Source organism: Engystomops pustulosus, chromosome 9 (assembly GCF_040894005.1).
Source record: "Engystomops pustulosus chromosome 9, aEngPut4.maternal, whole genome shotgun sequence".
NCBI classification, from domain to species: Eukaryota; Metazoa; Chordata; class Amphibia; order Anura; family Leptodactylidae; genus Engystomops; species Engystomops pustulosus.
Genome location: NC_092419.1, coordinates 8351426 through 8370091, shown reverse-complemented (window position 1 = coordinate 8370091; position 18666 = coordinate 8351426). Strand labels below are relative to the sequence as shown.

The following is an 18666-nucleotide window of genomic DNA, read 5'->3' as shown; positions in this document are numbered from 1 at the left end:
AATCATGTGACACAAAATATGTTCTTTGTTTTCTGACTGCAAACTATAGAGAAGATCCACCAAGAGATTGACAATGTGATTGGCAAAGATCGATGTCCATCGAAGACAGGAGTAAGATGCCCTATACCGACCGCGTGATCCACGAGATCCAGAGATTTGCAGATATTGTCCCATCAGGATTGCCCCATGCTACCAGTAAGGACACAACCTTCCGAGGATATCACATTCCTAAGGTACAGTATGTTGGCCAATTTAGAACTTTTGACTCTTATGGGTTTCTGTTCCTTAAGACTTACATTTTCTACTTCAACATACATTGTCATGATAGAGAAAGCAGTGCAGGCCGTAGACTCACCCACAACTCCCTCACTAAGCCTTGCAAACCCTATTGGTTAGTGAGTTCTGGTCGACAATCTCTATACTGGCTTAGTGTACAGCTAAGATAACAAGACACAGAGGGACAAACAACAAATACAGACAAACAAGCAGTGTCAAAACCTGGTCAAAACCAAGATGGCGGCAAAGACACAAAATTGAATCATTAAAAAGAGGTCAAGTAAAAAAGCAGTGGTTGGATACACAGAACAGCAAGTACTAACATTTGATCACAGGGAACAGCTATGAAGAGGGTAGTAGAATCAGCAAGGTGCAATAGGACTGGACAGAAATACAAAGGAGTTCCTGGACGCCGCCTCCAGAAGCTAAGTGGAAAGACTGTCCATCACTGTAGAACTGGGTGTGGCTCAATCAATACTGAACACAGCCACAACCTAAGCCAGAGTTCATGCACAATAGAAAAAATTTGGCGCATGCGTATAGGAGAAGATGGTTCGTGAGACGGACTGGTGGACAGATGGCGTGCGACTGCGCATGCGCCAAAAAAATTTTTTGGCGCATGCGTGTTGGAGGAGATATATAAGAAGGTTTGATATATAAGAAATCCAGAAAACTCGTTAGGGACCGCCTCGAATATTCCAACAACGTACAAAGATGTTGGGAACCAGACACTGATCAGGATCCAGGCTCACTGTTCACCTCCTCCCAATCGCAACCAGACACTTCCACACGACAAAAGAATAACCCAACTCCCACACATGGTCCTACAATTTCACCTAAACCCAACAAAGAGAGGAGGAAAGAGAGGAGGAATCAAACACCACAAAAAAGAAGAGTCAACAACAAACCCTGCAACCACCACAAAACTAGTTAAGATATTCAACATCTCTACCCACACATTATCGGATGCAGAACATAGCCTCCTAAGCAAGGGTTTATCATTCTGCCCAACCACTAGAACCAACGAGTTCGACCTATTCATAGATCTCAACAGTTATATTCGCAAACTAACTCTCAAACGGCACTTCGCGATAAACCAAGCCAAGAGTAAAGACAACCAGGAGCCGGAAGATGATATATTCATCCATACAACACTACGGCCACCATCCAAATTTTATCCCACCCACAGCAGAGGACCCCACCTCGACACCTTCTATTCTATGGTATCCTCCGAGTTCAGATCACTACAAAGACCTACAGGAAGACCCCCAAAAGGCAATCTTACTCTCTCTGAGAGAACTGCTCTAAACCAGTTGAAGAATAATCAAGAAATAATAATCAAACCAGCCGATAAAGGCGGTGGCACTGTGATACTCAACAGGACCGACTACCTCGAAGAAAGCAATAGAATACTCTCCGACCAAGAATATTATCAAATGCTAAATGAAGACCCGAGCCTCCAACACTTCGAAACTCTAAAAACTTTTGTCTTTGAAGAAATCTTTTGAGAAAGATTTCATTCTTCCCACAAACCCCAGGATGGCACTATTCTATTATCTTCCTAAGATACATAAGAACCCTACTTACCCACCTGGTCGACCAATTATATCAGGGACCAATTCCCTAACCTGTAACCTGTCGGAATACGTGGACCATTTCTTACAACCCTATGTCAAACAGCTCCCAACTTATTTGCGAGATTCCTCACAACTTATCCTTGAACTAGAGGGTTTCGTTTGGAAACCTTCTATGAAGTTGCTGACTTTAGATGTCACGGCACTGTATACGAACATTACACATGCACTTGGGGTGAATGCGGTACGAGTCACTCTTGAACGTGACCCCAACCTACCCCCCTCACAAACAGATTTTCTCATCCAAAGTATTCGCTTCATACTTGAACATAACGTGTTCGCATTCCAGAAGAATATTTTCCAGCAAAAACGGGGTACGGCCATGGGAACCCGTTTCGCACCCAGTTATGCGAACATTTATATGGGCGAATTCGAGTCGACCCTCATTATGAACAATGCACAATACTCAAACAGGATCGCCTTTTTTAGAAGATACATCGATGATGTTTTTATCATCTGGGATGGTTCAGAACAGGAAATTGTTGACTTCTTACAAGAAATCAACTCAAACACATGGGGCATCAACCTAACCCTTAACTCCTCCCCCACGCAGATACAGTTTCTTGACCTACTGATTTTAGGTCAATGATAAACAAGACAGCCTGACCACTTGTACATATTTCAAAAAAGTGGACGTTAATAGCTTTTTAGAGTTCGACAGTGCCCACCATAAAAGTTGGCTTACAAACGTCCCGTATAGCCAATTCAAAAGAATTAGAAGGAATTCCACGGATGACAGCACCTTCCATAAACAATCCCAAATCCTGGGAAAACGCTTTAAAGAAAAGGGCTATCCACAAGGCATCATCAAAGACGCATTTCTTAAAACTAAGAAACTATCACAGAAGGACTGCCTCACATCAAAAAAGAAAGAGGAACCCCCTGAAGTCAGACCCCCGAACTTCATTACCACTTACACTTCAGACCACAAGATTATTAAAACCGTATTATCCAAACATTGGCCCATCCTCCTTAAAGACCCCCACCTGAACAAAATCATCCCTCCACACCCGCAAGTTACATACAGAAGAGCCCCAACATTAAAGACCATACTAGCACCTACAAAACTTCGACAACAACCGAGAAACAAGAAGAAGCAAGATGTCAGATCCTTCTTCCCAGATCTCAAAGGTAGTTTTAAATGTAACAGCAATAGATGCCTCACATGCAATATAATTTCACATCGCACACGTTCCTTCCACTCCACAGTCACCGGAGAAACCTTCAACATCAATCATTTCATGAATTGTGCATCAGACTATGTGGTGTATCTATTCCAGTGCTCCTGTCCTCTACAATACGTAGGAAGGACTACACAATCCCTCAGAGAAAGAATAAATACCCACAGAGGAAAGATAAAAAACGGTTACCAACTACATAGTGTCTCCCGACACTGCCATCAACATCACAACAACGACATCAATAATTTATCCCTTATCCCGATTGAACACATACCTAAAGAACACCCGGACCGCCTCAACCAACTCATAAAGAGAGAGAACTTCTGGATTTTTAAATTAAATTCAATGTGTCCGTACGGTTTGAACGAATCTCTAGAACGGGTCTAATCCCCTCAATATCATTGCCCACTCTTTCCCCCCTCTCTCAAGACCAGTCCTACTCCACCACTCCCACTAATATCCCATTTTCTCTATTCCCCTGCTCAACATCTTTTTCATTGACATCCCACCTAATGCCACCTATCCCATTTCAATGCCAATTCCATACATCCTACACCTTATGCCCATGTCATCAACATCATTGCTCCACACACATCCAGTTATTAGTAATTTACAATTACAACCTACTCACATTCACTACCCAGCTATTCCATAATCTGTTCCACCAGTCCGTCTCACGAACCATCTCTGCTGTGGGTGGGATAAAATTTGGATGGTGGCCGTAGTGTTGTATGGATGAATATATCATCTTCCGGCTCCTGGTTGTCTTTACTCTTGGCTTGGTTTATCGCGAAGTGCCGTTTGAGAGTTAGTTTGCGAATATAACTGTTGAGATCTATGAATAGGTCGAACTCGTTGGTTCTAGTGGTTGGGCAGAATGATAAACCCTTGCTTAGGAGGCTATGTTCTGCATCCGATAATGTGTGGGTAGAGAGGTTGAATATCTTAACTAGTTTTGTGGTGGTTGCAGGGTTTGTTGTTGACTCTTCTTTTTTGTGGTGTTTGATTCCTCCTCTCTTTCCCTCTGGTCCTTCTTTTCTTTTTAGTCTCGGTGTTTGTTGGGAAAAGATTGAAAATGTGGCCTTCGGGCTTTTTAGTGCTGGGATGATCGTATCCGTTTTTCGTAAGGGGGGATCTAGTTTGGGTATGGGAAGGTCTAAAAAAGATGGCAAAACACTGTTGGATAGAGTTTCGTTGAGTATGATAGGATCGATGGTTTGTTCCTTTACGTTTATGATGGTAGATTCTTCATGGACAGTGTAGATGGTCAAGTCGTCAAAGGTTTGATTTGGCGATTCTGTAATGGTGGGTGGGGTGTGATCTGGGTCTTTTTGGGTGGAAGTCTGAGAGGGAAGGGGTACAGGAGTGATTTGATGTTCATCCTTGGCAGTAACTTTGGGGTGTGTTCTGGTAGGGTTGTATAGGGTTGCAGGTTTCGTTTTTCTGTTAGGCAAGGGAGTTGGGGATCGGGAATCGCGTGTCTGGAGGTGCTGATTGTGGAAGGTCCTGTTTTTCTTTTTGTTGGTATTGTTGGGTTTAGGTGAAATTGTAGGACCATGTGTGGGAGTTGGGTTATTCTTTTGTCGTGTGGAAGTGTCTGGTTGCGATTGGGAGGAGGTGAACAGTGAGCCTGGATCCTGATCAGTGTCTGGTTCCCAACATCTTTGTACGTTGTTGGAATATTCGAGGCGGTCCCTAACGAGTTTTCTGGATTTCTTATATATCAAACCTTCTTATATATCTCCTCCAACACGCATGCGCCAAAAATTTTTTTTGGCGCATGCGCAGTCACACGCCATCTGTCCACCAGTCCGTCTCACGAACCATCTCCTCCTATACGCATGCGCCAAATTTTTTGGCGCATGCGCAGTCGCACGCCATCTGTCAAAATCCTGCGCATGCGCAGTTACATGACATCTGTCATTTAAACCGCGAAGTCGACACGGACATCACACACAGCGCCCGTACCGACTCGCGTCCTAAGACCAAGTAAGTAAATACTATCCACTACCGTTTCTCACACCTCATCCTGAGTCCCAAATAACCATACCTCCACTGTACTTACAGTTTACTCGCAAGTCTGCTCCGGTCTTTAACCCCGAGGTAATCTACTTCTCCTACACACTCCCTCACATTATCCCATTATATGTGCTCATTAACACCACTATCAATACTCAGGTATACCCGTTGTGACCCCCACCTGTCTGTATCCCCTAATACCATCCAAGTTCACCCTCAGGAAGTACTTGCCACACAGGTCAGGCTCACATTCATGACTATACATACCCATTCTGAAATTAGGATTTACTTATCCTTCCTACTCTTTTGCACTTTTCCTTCTCTAGATGTCACCTATGTATTTATTTATTTATTTATGTATTTTTATATATATTTTTATATATATCCTACCTTCCGGTCTATCTATCATCCATCCATTTATTACTATTGTTACAAATGTGTTTTATTACTGCTTTCTTATTATCAATTATTCTTCTATTTTATTATCAACTATCCTTCTATTTATTATTATTGATTTCTGATTGAAATTAAGGCTATATATATGAATTCGGCAACATTAATAGTCACTTTTTAATAATACACAGATATTTATTTATTATTTATTCATTTTAAATTATCTATTATTTGTAAGGAACTGGCTTTTACTGTATGTATATTGTATTATTCTTATGCCGTAGACCTTGTACCTTTGGACCTGACGAAGGAGGTAGTTCACCTCCGAAAGCGTTGTCCACCACTATCAAAATAAACGTTTTACTGAACTAGAGCAGCGCGACAAAAGCCTGAGTATTTTTTCAACCCGATCCCAATTAAGAAAAATGATGCCTTTATGCCCTTCTCTGCTGGTAAGATATTATTACTTGATCCTTTTTGATTATTATGTAGTAAAACAAATTGTGGTCTTAGACCTTGGTACATGAAAATATTTGAGGACCTCCTACTTTAATTAGGTTGAATTGGCGTGGCTTAAGATTGGCTTAATAAAAAAAACCAAAAACATTGCTCGAGGAAGTCTAGAAATACACAGTTATGTCTCTATGTAGGTGTAAGATATCACAAAAATTATTTTAACATAGCATCCAGGAAGAGCCAATATTAAAAATTGATAGGAAAGCTAAGACTCATTTAACTCAATTTCATTTTCTTTGTGCTCATTCTCCTACCTCAGACAAACGTATCTGTATGGGGGAAGGCCTGACCCGCATGGAGCTCTTCCTCTTCCTCACCACCACACTGCAGAAGTTTACTTTGGAACCCAACATAGACAGAGAAAATCTGGATATAAGACCTGAGCCCAAGACTAATGCATCGAGACCTCGTACATACCAAATGAAAGTCATCCCTCGTCTCGGAACTGGTGGTAATCCTCCTGCATCTAAGAAGCCTATCATTTATAGCCATTACACAAAAAAAAAGAGGGTCACATTTTTGGAAAAAAAAATTTAAGAGCAACCGTCATTTCAAAAAACTTTTGATATGTTGTAGGGCAGGCAATTCTAAGTCCTTTTGCAATTTGATTAGTTAGCCCGAATCTTGTTCCTTCCTCTTGTATTCTGCAGACTTCCCCCTGTTGTCAGTGACTCCTCCGATGGCTGTTGCTAGAAACTTCCGGTCCTAACTGAGCTGAATACGGAGGGAGAATGTACAACTGACACCCCCCTCTCTCTCTTCTCCCTGCTCTGAGCTGTTTACCTCATTGCTCATTACTCCAGCACTCATTTACTGACCGAGACCTGAACTAACGTGGCGCAGAGGCCCTGGTAAATATGCCCCATAGATAGGAAATAGATATTTTTGAACTCTTGATGGGTATGCAAAATCACTTAGTTATCCTTTATAGACATTCCCAGAATGCAGAGGTTCTGAGAGGTGCAGGAAGTTATTTAAAGTTGTCCATACAACTTCAGGATATGGCACAACAATAAATCACAGCCCTGAATGGCTATAAGACCCCTTCCACTAGCCTCAGTGAAACAAAACCTTATCAACCCAGTTAAGCTGCCACCAGTTCACCTTTACTATAAGCCCGGTCCGTAACCTGGTAGCATGTATATAAGCGAGACACGGACATGGGGTTCGTGGATCGATGTAAAAAGGCAACACAGGTTAAATTTTATATCTATATTTAATTGCCTTAAGGGCACACTAGACCCACTAGTACACACAATATATATATATGCAGTTCAGTAAGTTAGTTACCTTGTGTATGCGCCTAATGGAATCTGCTGCACACCTTAAGATCTTCCTACAATTTATTGTAAATGGGTTCCCAGACAAAAGACAAAAGCATCAGGTGTTTTCTGATTATATTAGGTGCAGACACACCTCTGCCCAACCCCAGGAGGTGTCGTGGGTCTCTCCTACCTGGTATTACGTACAGAACCTTGGAGAAGTCATAGCATCTCAAGGGGAAGTCGTAGGCTCAGGTTTCTGGTATCATTGGATCTGGTGAAACCCTGGATTGTATTGTATACCAAACCTGACCCATTTGCCATTTGCAATGGTACTAGAACCTTCTGACTTGGGACACTGTGATACCCTTGGGCTGAGATGGATCATAACTCCATAACTGCCCCTAATCAACGTAATGGTCAAGAGTTTTATGACTCATTGGGGCTCATTTACTAAGGGTCCGCGGTCCGCACTATCGTTGGAATACCTAACGATTTCCAATGTGCACGAGATTGGATTTTGGCGCATCAGTGCCGACTTTCACGGATTCGGACTAAGCGCAGGATTTAACAATGCAATTTGTGTCGCAAGCCTGGAAGAAGATGGTGAACTCCGGCAGACCTGATCGGGGAAGCGACACATGCAGGGAATCGGGCGCACGATCTTCATGAATCGCGCCAGATGTGGATTCCGATGGACAACTTTGGTCCTCCCGGAGCTGATGGCAAGCCTACACATCCCCTATGGATTCCTCTGCCCAAACCGAACAGAGAACCATTACCTGTGGGTCACTGTGCCATACCTCTGGTGTACCTTGCTGAATCGTTCCCTGGTACCGCTTGGATTTGGCGTTAAAGGGAGACTCTACCACCTGCTTCTCCTGAACTTTCAGGCAATCATCAACGTTTATTAATACCAAATACCAGTATACGGGACCACAATATAATACTAAGTTCATCAAATGTCAAATGTCAATAAAATACGTAAATACTTTATTTAAAGAATGGCAACCAACAAAATATTAAAATCATCACATAAAACCCAAAAAGACAGACAAAAAGTGGTGGTGGGCAATTCAACAATCAAGTACCCGCCATAGTAGGCAGATGACTAAATCCAGGGAGAGATGTATACACACCAGTACAAACAGCATTTTTTGCCAATCCAGGCGTTCTACACAATAAATGCCTACCAGAGTGAATTGACTCCCGGACCACAGTCGCTTGCTCAAGGGGGTGTGCTGTGGTGTGGCCCGTGAGTGGCAAATATATACAGGAAGGACCGCCCACAAAATTGACCGGCCAATAAAATTGTACTAACCCTGAAATGCGTAGAGATGGATCGGGTGCGTTCACGTGCACATAAACGCGGTCATCACACACACATCCGGGACGGAACCCCGTAGGATGTGCGACGCGCATCGTTAGCACGTCACCATGATCTGGAATCCCGTACCCGCCACCAGGATGCGCATGCGTCCTGCGAGAATGCGCTGCAACCGACCATCTCTAGTAAGGGCAGAAATAAAGGCAGTAGCAAAATTGATTCAGAGGTAAATTGAATTGTATGCAAACATATTGGGGCAGATTTACTTACCCGGTCCATTCGCGATCCGGTGGCGCGTTCTCTGCGCTGGATTCGGGTGCGGCCGGGATTCACTAAGGCAGTTCCTCCGCTGTCCGCCAGGTGGCGCTGCTGCGCTGAAGTCCGCTGGAATGCCCTGAAATTCACCGGCCTATTCCTAGTGAAGGTAAGTGCAATTTTCGTGACACATTTTTTTTAAAAAATGCTGCAGTTTTTCCAAATCCGTCGGGTTTTCATTCGGCCACGTCCCCCGATTTCTGTCGCGTGCATGCCAGCGCCGATGCGCCAAAATCCGATCGCGTGCGCAATACAGGGGAAATCGGCGCAAATCGGAAATATTCGGGTAACACGTCGGGAAAATGCGAATCGGGCCCTTATATATATATATATATATATATATATATATATATATATATATATATATATTACAATCGTGATGAGTCAAAGAGAGTAAATAAATATACGTTATTGGTTATTAATTTAATTAGTGATAAAATAACACGTGCTTAATCATAAAAGTGAAAAAAATAAAAAGGTGATGAGTGAAGTGATAATAATGTGCAAAAATGGTGAAAAATCAAAAAAAGGAAGCGTCATGTCTAATACAGAAATAGCATATTATATATATATATATATATATATATATTAATTTATTCCATACACTCTTCCAACAAGTATTGAAATCATTATAAATAAGTGTACATACAGGAATTCTGAAAGGAAATATTATTAAACTATTATAAAGTGCCTTAATTATGTGAATATACATGAGAGTATGACCACTGATCATCGTGTACTAATAAAGTGACTATGTGCATACAATAAAGTGGCTGTAGTGCATGAATGTAATTGCAATATAATTGCGCTGTAATACAATGGACCCAGGAAATATAAATATTACAGGCGGTCCCCTACTTAAGGACACCCGACTTGCAGACTACCCTTAGTTACAGACAGTCCCCTGTGACCTCTGGTGACCTCTCTGGTTGTTACTATAGTCCCAGGCTGTAATGATCAGCTGTAAGGCATCTGTAATGAAGCTTTATGGATAATCCTTGGTCCCATTACAGCAAAAAATGTTTAAAGTCCAATTGTCACTGGGGCCAAATTTTTTTTGTCTGGATCTACAATGATAAAATATACAGTTTCGACTTACATACAAATTCAACTTAAGAACAAACCTCCGGACCCTATCTTGTACGCAAACCGGGGACTGCCTGTACACACAATGGAACAAATAAATACCCCGATATTACTGAATGTACATATAGTATTGTAGTCCTGTATACTGGTATTTGGTATTAATATTTTGGTCAGTGTAGGGATTGAGTATATCCATTGCAGGTGTTATCCTTATTGGTAATATAAGCATCAGCGTTTAGTGCTGCTGGAAACCCCTGGCTGGACGTGGCAAGAATTTGCACGACTGCCACATCTTCTGCTGGATTCCTAGGATCTATCTCCTGGCCTCTGTCTGACTTGGCAGCCACTTGGTCAAAAGGGAGGAAGTCAATGGACCCTCAAGGGGCCTCAGAGCTACGACTGCAGGTCACTGTGTGGATGGTTGCTGTGACCACAGATAACGTCTGCTTCCTCTCAACTTCCGACCCAGTCTCCAAGGCAGACAGATTGACCAGTTCTTGCCGTGAAGACCTACCTCTCCTGGCACTTTCCCGTCCTCACTAGCAGGCCCTCCTACCTGACCTACCTGACTCGACGTGGTGCAAGTAGAAAAAAAACCCATATGTTTTACCAGTTGCCCTGGATCTGTCTCCTGGCCTCCATCTGAGCTGGCAGCCACTTGTTCAAAAGGGAGGAGGTCAGCGAGCCCCCGAGGGGCTATAACTTTCTAATTGCACATTCTGGTAGCAAGATCTAGCATCCACTTCCTCTCCGCCTCTGACCCAATCGCCAAGGCAGACGGACAGGCCCTGTCCTGAGACAGTCAGCTGAGGATTAGCTCTGCACAGAGTCCTTACCTGAAAGCTTCACTAGTCCAGGTATTTTCCAAGCCCTACCCCTGCAGCTGTTAGCCCCCCGGCTCTCCCTATACTAGAATTCTCAGAGGACAACAGGTATCCAGAGGCTGAAAGGCCACTCCGTATAGTGGTCTGGCCATCTGCTTGGATGGTTCCCTCACCCAAGGGCAAAGTAGGACCTATGACCCTACTCACCCCTACATTCCTGGCAGTAGGCATGTCACACACATTAATATCTCTTGATTTTCTCTCAGTCCGTCTCATTGACAGACACAGGGAGAAGGGAGGGGGGAGCAGGAGGAGTCATCATCTCCTGCTGCATGTCCCTCCTATTTATCAGTGCAGAGACATGTAAGCAAAGATCCACAGAGAGTTTACAGACAGCACTAAAGGAAGCATGAGGGATGATGAATCAACTGTTGAGCATTCAGGAATTACTACTACTACATCAATTGTCTGAAAGGGGTTAAAATCTGGAGCTTCATGTCAATCCAGCGCAGAGGGTGTTCTGTTTTGAGGTTGTTGTGTGTGTATTTTTACTATATTCTTTATTTCCTTGCCTGCAGGAGCTAGTTGCTCTTCTCTCTTCCTTAGACCGGACTGCCCTGAGAGAAATATGAAGGAAACAAACAGATGAGAGCTGAAGGGAAAGTTTGTGTATCACATAGGAATGCACAATCTATGGGTATAGGTGAGAATGACGCTAGAAGGGATGGGAGTAAAGATGTCAGTATCGGTGGGGGAGGGGAATTACTGGAGGCAGAATTTTTGCACTGCTGCAGAAGCTCCGTGGAGATAAGAGAATCTCACCAGTACTGACATCTATATACACAAGTCATGTACACCTTGGACATCTATAGGGAAGGGTCATTTGTCACTTGTGAAAAAACTACAAAGAAATATGGTTTTATCTGGAGCGTGATGCCCCCATACTTAGAAGTTGATGTTGTCTCTAACATGGATTTAAAGGAAATCTACCATCAACAACCAGGGACCCTAACTCAAGTATCCAAGCACGATGACTGTTGGAATCTTCTTATATTTGTTATGCATGGCCTTCTACCTTCTAAAATCAATTTAGAAATTATGCTAATGAGCCTGAGGAGCTACCCTAGCCCAATGTAGCAGAGGGGGAGATGAGACAGTGTAACAGCCTGTAAAGCCAGATCATCGAGGGGTAAATATCAGAAGTCGGAAGTGAGTACTGGAAGACATTACATAGGGTACATTGCTGGAGGAGAAGCTGTCTTGCGTAGAAATGGAGCAAGGTATTTTGGACAATGGTCAACTGAGCATGGCCAATGGAAAAACTTTATTTGGTTTCTATTCTGGTTCTCCCGGTGCCAACAAATGATAATTTTCAGATGTAATAGTCTGGCTTTTCTTTTGGGGCGACCCCTAGAGGTACAATAGGATATAGATGTAATAGTTATCCAGAGGACACCTCTTCAAGGGAAGTCTTTTCAGGAGAAGTCTACAATCTCTACTTGCAGGTGCCTTCGGATCAGCAAGAAACACGGATGTATGGGATGATGGAGCTAAGCCCAATCGAACAACTAAGGGATTAATATGAAATTATTACTTCAAATCAGGAAACCAAATGTAAGTGAAGGACGGGACAGTGAATTATAGGATTAAAATCCAATGTGGGTGCAGGCTCAAAGGGGTTCCGACTCGATAGCCCCGAAGGATCCAATAAGTCAAGCAAGCGAGCAGAACTCCATTAACGTTGAATGATTTATTCACAGGTGGAAAATGCAACGTTTCAGCTAACTCAATATAGACATTCCCAAGCAATGTTTGAGAATGGTTACATTGGGGCACATTTACTTACTTGGTCCCGTCGCAATCCCCACCATGAACCCAGACCCAAATAACACCCGCCACTGGCGCCGGCAGTGATTGCGGATGTTATCTCTTTAAATTGGCCTTTAAATCAAAGTGGTGCATATATTCCAACATATACATGGGGAAGAACGACCCTCCTCCCAAAATGGGGGTGCACAACGCGGCTGATATGTAAGTACAGGCGTGCACCAGCCACATTTATTGGAATATCGCTGGTGGATTTGCCATCACCGTTTGCGGGTGTTACTAGTGTGGGCATCCTTCGAATCAGTGCCCAAACACGAACCCAAACAGAATTTTAAAAACCACTCATCCCAAATTTTTAATTATAATTCATAATGAAGTACAAATAAGGCAAGACATATGTCTCTAAGTACAGATGATAACTTTATCTTTCTTTGTATTTTCCTCCTGATCTACTTCTTGTGTTTTTTTCTTTGTAATAAATGTTTCTTTTGTTTGTGTGTGTGTTTAACAAAAAGAAAAATGAAAAAAAACCCTATGCAATACAATTGTAATGCAACATCAACTTTAGACACACCCAAACTGTCTCCTGACACGTGTGACAGCAGAGTAACACAATACAGGCAGAGCTGTACTCACCGGGGCACAGGATGGCTCTGAGCATTGCAGCGACGCTTCTCCTGGTTACCGGGGTCACCCTACTAATCTATCTTATTAAAAGAAAGGTGAAGCAGAAGAACCTACCCCCAGGGCCTTCACCTCTACCCTTGTTTGGGAATATCCTGCAGATGACCGTCTCTGACCTGCCAAAGTCCTTAGTTAAGGTATGTTCTACTGTACAAACTTCCCGCAGCTGTTACTGTACACATTTACTTATCCGAAAGCTATTTTTTGAACAGGTTGAACATTTCCTTTGAAGGAATAAAGTCATAAAGACTAAATAATAATGAAACAGCCATTGATACTTCTTGATGTTAATTTACTCGGGATTTGAGCCGCTGTGACAGCTATTTAGCAGGGAATTTTGGCGTGATCGGATTTTGGCACAGCGGCGCCGGCTTTCATGCGACATGAAATCGGGGGGCGGCCATTGGACGATCCGACTGATTCGGACTGGGAGCAGGATTTAACATTCAAAGCACTTACATGCAGCCGGAAGAAGAAGGTGAACTCCATAGGACCTGAGCGGGGAAGCGACACATGCAGGATATCGGGCGCAGGATCTTAGTGACTCCCCGCACAGCGCATTATACACGGACAATGCACTTACATGCACCAGGAAGAAGAGGGTGAACTCCGGGGACCTGAGCGGGGAAGCGACACATGCAGGATATCGGGCGCACGATCTTAGTGACCCCCCGCACAGCTCATTATACACGGACAATGCACTTACATGCACCAGGAAGAAGAAGGTGAATTCCGGGGACCTGAGCGGGGAAGCGAGATATGCAGGATATCGGGCGCACGATCTTAGTGACTCCCCGCACAGCGCATTATACACGGACAATGCACTTACATGCACCAGGAAGAAGAAGGTGAACTCCAGGGACCTGAGCGGGGAAGCGACACATGCAGGATATCGGGCGCACGATCTTAGTGACTCCCCGCACAGCGCATTATACACGGACAATGCACTTACATGCACCAAGAAGAAGGTGAACTCTGGGGACCTGAGCGGGGAAGCGACACATGCAGGATATCGGATGCACAATCTTAGTCCAACAATGCAGTTTAGGGGATCGTGCAGGATGGGTAAGTAAATGTGCCCCCTTGTTTCCAATCCAGTGCCTGAGGTTGCCCCTCAGTTTTATAATAGTGTATAAGCAGTCTGTACATTATCATATACCATATACCACTCAAAAATCCTTTTCTAATCCCTTCCAAGTAATCTTTCTTAATATGACGGGACAGGAGATTGGCATCAAAGTATACAGATAAATAGTGAACTCTATGTGCATAGTACATAGTATAAAAACATGCCAATATCAGGACTGACGACTTCTCAAAAATACGTTATCACATACACCATGAACCAATCATATTCTCTATACCTCTCTAGATGAGTGAGACGTATGGACCTGTCTACACTCTCTACCTGAAAAACTATCGGATAATAGTCCTGATCGGGTACGATGCTGTGAAGGAAGCGTTGATGGATGATGCGTTTAATGATAGAGTAGACACCGGGGCTGGAAAATTTTTTACTAAGGACTTTGGTAAGAGTCTTAAATAAATTACTGTAGAATTTCTGGCATTTTGTGTTATTTCGATGTGAATAGAGGTTTTTATACAGACTATATATTTTTTGTAATTGCAAGTGATTTATTGTTTATGAAGTCATGTTGGTTGTGTATTTTTCCTGTGCTAGCCATGGTTGGTTCAAAGTGTTGGCAGGACCATCTAGGACAAGCCACAAACACCGGGGCTTTAGTTTTATATTATAAAGAAAGCTTTATAGAGAACTACTGAAAGGGAATCTGTCAGCAGGGACCTCATTTTCACTAAAGACCGGTTACACAAGCCCATTACACCTGCAGTGCACATCTGTCTCTCTGCCTTTTCTAAGTATTTGCCTTATAATATAATTGTGAGTTATAACTTACCTTGCATCCTGACAAAATCCTGGGGTATTCCCAGGGTCTGGATTTTGGTTTGGATGCATTTAAAAAAAAAAACATGTGACTTGTCTGTTACTCACTCCTCAGAGCTTGGCCCCCACCTTTGTGCTCCTGTTTAGCTCCACCTCCTGCTCCTTGTCAGAGGTCACAGCCTGGTGACATGATATCAGTGGGACAGAACTGTACAGGAGCACAAAGATGGAGGCAGCTTAGACAAGTCACATGTTGCTTTTTGAAATGCATCCAAAACAAAGTCCAACCCCTGTGACTACCCCAGGATTTTGTCAGGGTGCAAGGTAAGTTATAACACACAATTATATTGTAATGCAAATGCTTAGAAAAGTCAGAAAGACATATTTGCATTGCAGGTGTCATGGGCTTTTAGAATCTGTCTTTAGTGAAAATGAGGTCCCTGGTGACAGGTTCCCTTTAACCTACCAAATGAGAAACTGTTGACTTGCTCATAAATTTGTTGTATTAACTACAGTATATGTGGGTTGATCAAGTCATCTTTCAAAGGTCTCTATCAAGTTTAACAGGTGTAATAACTAACACCACCAGCGATTAGGAAACTTCAAGTCCAACTTAACTCATCCAGGGCAGAGGGATTTCTAGTTTTTAGAAATGTCAGAAGTCGATGGAGTGCAGGTAGTAAGGTGGGAGGACCCTCGTTCAGCTAATCATAGCAGGTCTTGGTTTTCCTAACAAGGGTGATCATAGACACAGTATGGGAAATGTTGGGTGTGGGGGGGGGGGGGTGAGTCCTAAATAGATTATAACCCCCACTGCCACCAATAATTGACCCACTACGAATGACAAAATAACTATTAATTGAGCCTGCAGTCAATGATTAGAATCGGACTGGATTGTGCACTACATTATAATATGATAAAACTTTTTAACAATGACTTAAACCTACAGGGATCATTTCCAGCAGTGGAGAAAGGTGGAAAATCCTTCGTCAATTTTCACAAACAGCTTTGAGAAATGTTGGAATGGGAAAGAGAAGCATTGAAGTGAGAATCCAAGAAGAAGCCCGGTGTTTAGCTGAGAAATTTATGAAGGACAAAGGTGGGTAGAGATGCAAAAATATTTATTGGGCTTGGTTTACCAAGTATGTTTTTGGAGGAACTCGGAGGACCCAGAGGAAACCCACCCAAACATGGAGAGAACATACAAACTCTTTGCAGATGTTGACCTGGATGGGACTTGAACATAGAACCTCAGCGCTGCAGGGCTGTAGTGCTAACCATTGAGCCAATGTGCTGCCCGTAGGTAATACTTCAATTGTACTAAAAAGCATTCAAAGCATTTTACCGTATACACAAATAATGTACGCACCGGCTATGCTGCAAAAGACTGTTTAGAATGAATTTGAGATACAAAACAAGTAACAGAAGTGGCTCCTCACATTTTCAGTCATGGCTGCTGCTAATTCAAAATACAGAAACAAGAAACACAATGGGACAATTTATCAAGCTGTCTGAAAGTCAGAATATTTCTTGTTGCCCATGGCAACCAATCACAGCTCCCCTTTCATGAGCACTGGTAAAATGAAAGCTGAGCTGTGATTGGTTGCCATGGGCAACTAGAAATATTCTGACGTTCAGGTAGCTTGATAAATCTGCCCCAATGCCTTAGATTTCACGAAATGTATTGAGAACTTCAAGCTAGGAAATACGCTAAGCCACCAGTAGATGTTACCAATCATACAATGCAAACGGAAACCTAAGGACAGAGGGGAGAACACTCGCTGCTCAACGTCAGCCGATGTCACTATTATGTATCGGATGAAAACAGTAGAACAAGTTCTCCTACTGGTCTGAGGAACAATCTTGTCTCCCTCTGTTTCTGTATTTTCACTTTGACCTTCCGTACATTTCCATCTTTACTCGAGAATGTCTTGGTAGTGAGACCCAACGGCCACTCCTTTCTTCTTGACTGGTAATCTTTGAGCACCACATCACCGGCTGGAGGTTAGGCTTCATGGTTTGCCACTTTCTCCTTGGTTGAAGGGTAGGAATGTATAGTTTTTCCACTTGACCCAAAAAGTATTGGAGAGACTTTGAACTTGTCACCGCTGACTTCTGTAAAGGTCTTTATCATCAAATTTCCCAGGACGAGTGCAAACATTGCCCATTGCACAGTCACAATGGGGCACATTTACTAAGGGTCCGAATCGCTTTTTTCCATCGGGTTTCCAGAATTTTTCCAATTTACACCGAATTGCCCTGGGATTTTGGCGCACGCGATCGGATTGTGGTGCATCTGTGCTGGCTTTCACGCGACAGAAATGGGGGGGGGGGGCATGGCCGCCGGAAAACCCAACAGATTTGGAAAAACGGCGGAATTTTTTAAAAAATTGGGTCACAAAAATAGCCCTCACATGCACCGGAATGAAGGAGGTGAATTCCAGCGAACTCCAGCGGACTTCAGCGCAGCAGCAACACCTAATGGACATGGGGCGCACGACCTTAGTGAATCCCGGCAGAACCCGAATCAGCGTCAGAGACCGCGCCGCTGGATCGCGACTGGACCGGGTAAGTAAATGAGCCCCACTGTCTTTGGTTACACGTCTTTGACTGATTACACAGTCAATTTCTTTGGCAACGGTATGTCATGCTGTACTGCTTTACTGCTCGGATGATTACATTTTTTGACTGCTCCAGATCAAGAGCCGTGTAAATGAGTTACAATGGTGTCAGCCTTTACTGTAACTTTCTTATGCTGATGAGGTTTCCTTGTATGTCCAAGTCACATGAATCAAACAGCTAATGGCACAAACAATTGACCCTCAAGGAGAGAACCTACTAAACCAATGGGATTTCAGAGGCGGTCTAAAGTCTCTGTATGCAACACAGATACCTGAATCACATCAGAATGTGGTTCTACTAGCTCGAACCTGGATGTTTCCATTGTGCTCTATACAGAAACTTAGGGCATGTAAACCAGATTGTGTCCTTCAGGCAGTTAGCAGCAATGGATCTGGTTTCTAGGTCTGCAGGATGAAGAACCGTAGATACATATTTCCATTGCTCAGGGGTGGTAGATCTTCTTTTCCTCTGCACTCTGTTGCTGACGTAGGCAGAGAAACGTCTAGTTTCATTAGAGATGTTTCCTGGTACAATCTTTCTGTCAGTTTAAAACTCAACATCTTTAATTTCCATGTTCATTTTCGTATTGATGATTTCGGCCAACTCTACTGCTCACACGGTAGCGCAAACTTCCAGACATGGTATTGTTTGTTCCAAGAGTGGAGTTAGTTTTGCTTAGTTAACCTAGGGCCATTCAGCCTGCTAAACTAGGTATGTCCTAATGTACAGTTCTAATGGATCAAGCCACGTCCCAACCCTTGGGTACCACTGAGAGTCGATGGGATTTCTGCTGATGA

The 18666-nt window shown here is 43.2% G+C and overlaps 1 protein-coding gene across 1 annotated transcript in view; it reads left to right on the top strand.

Annotated features, from left to right (window-relative positions):
• Window positions 1–13301: 13301 nt before the first annotated feature.
• LOC140077967 (cytochrome P450 2G1-like) overlaps window positions 13302–18666 on the top strand; it is a 119169-nt gene continuing 113804 nt past the window's right edge. The window contains exons 1-3 of the mRNA XM_072125661.1: window positions 13302–13481; window positions 14717–14873; window positions 16197–16346. Of these exons, the coding sequence (XP_071981762.1) occupies window positions 13308–13481; window positions 14717–14873; window positions 16197–16346 (481 nt within the window). The 5' untranslated portion in view covers window positions 13302–13307. The remainder of the gene's footprint in view (window positions 13482–14716; window positions 14874–16196; window positions 16347–18666) is intronic.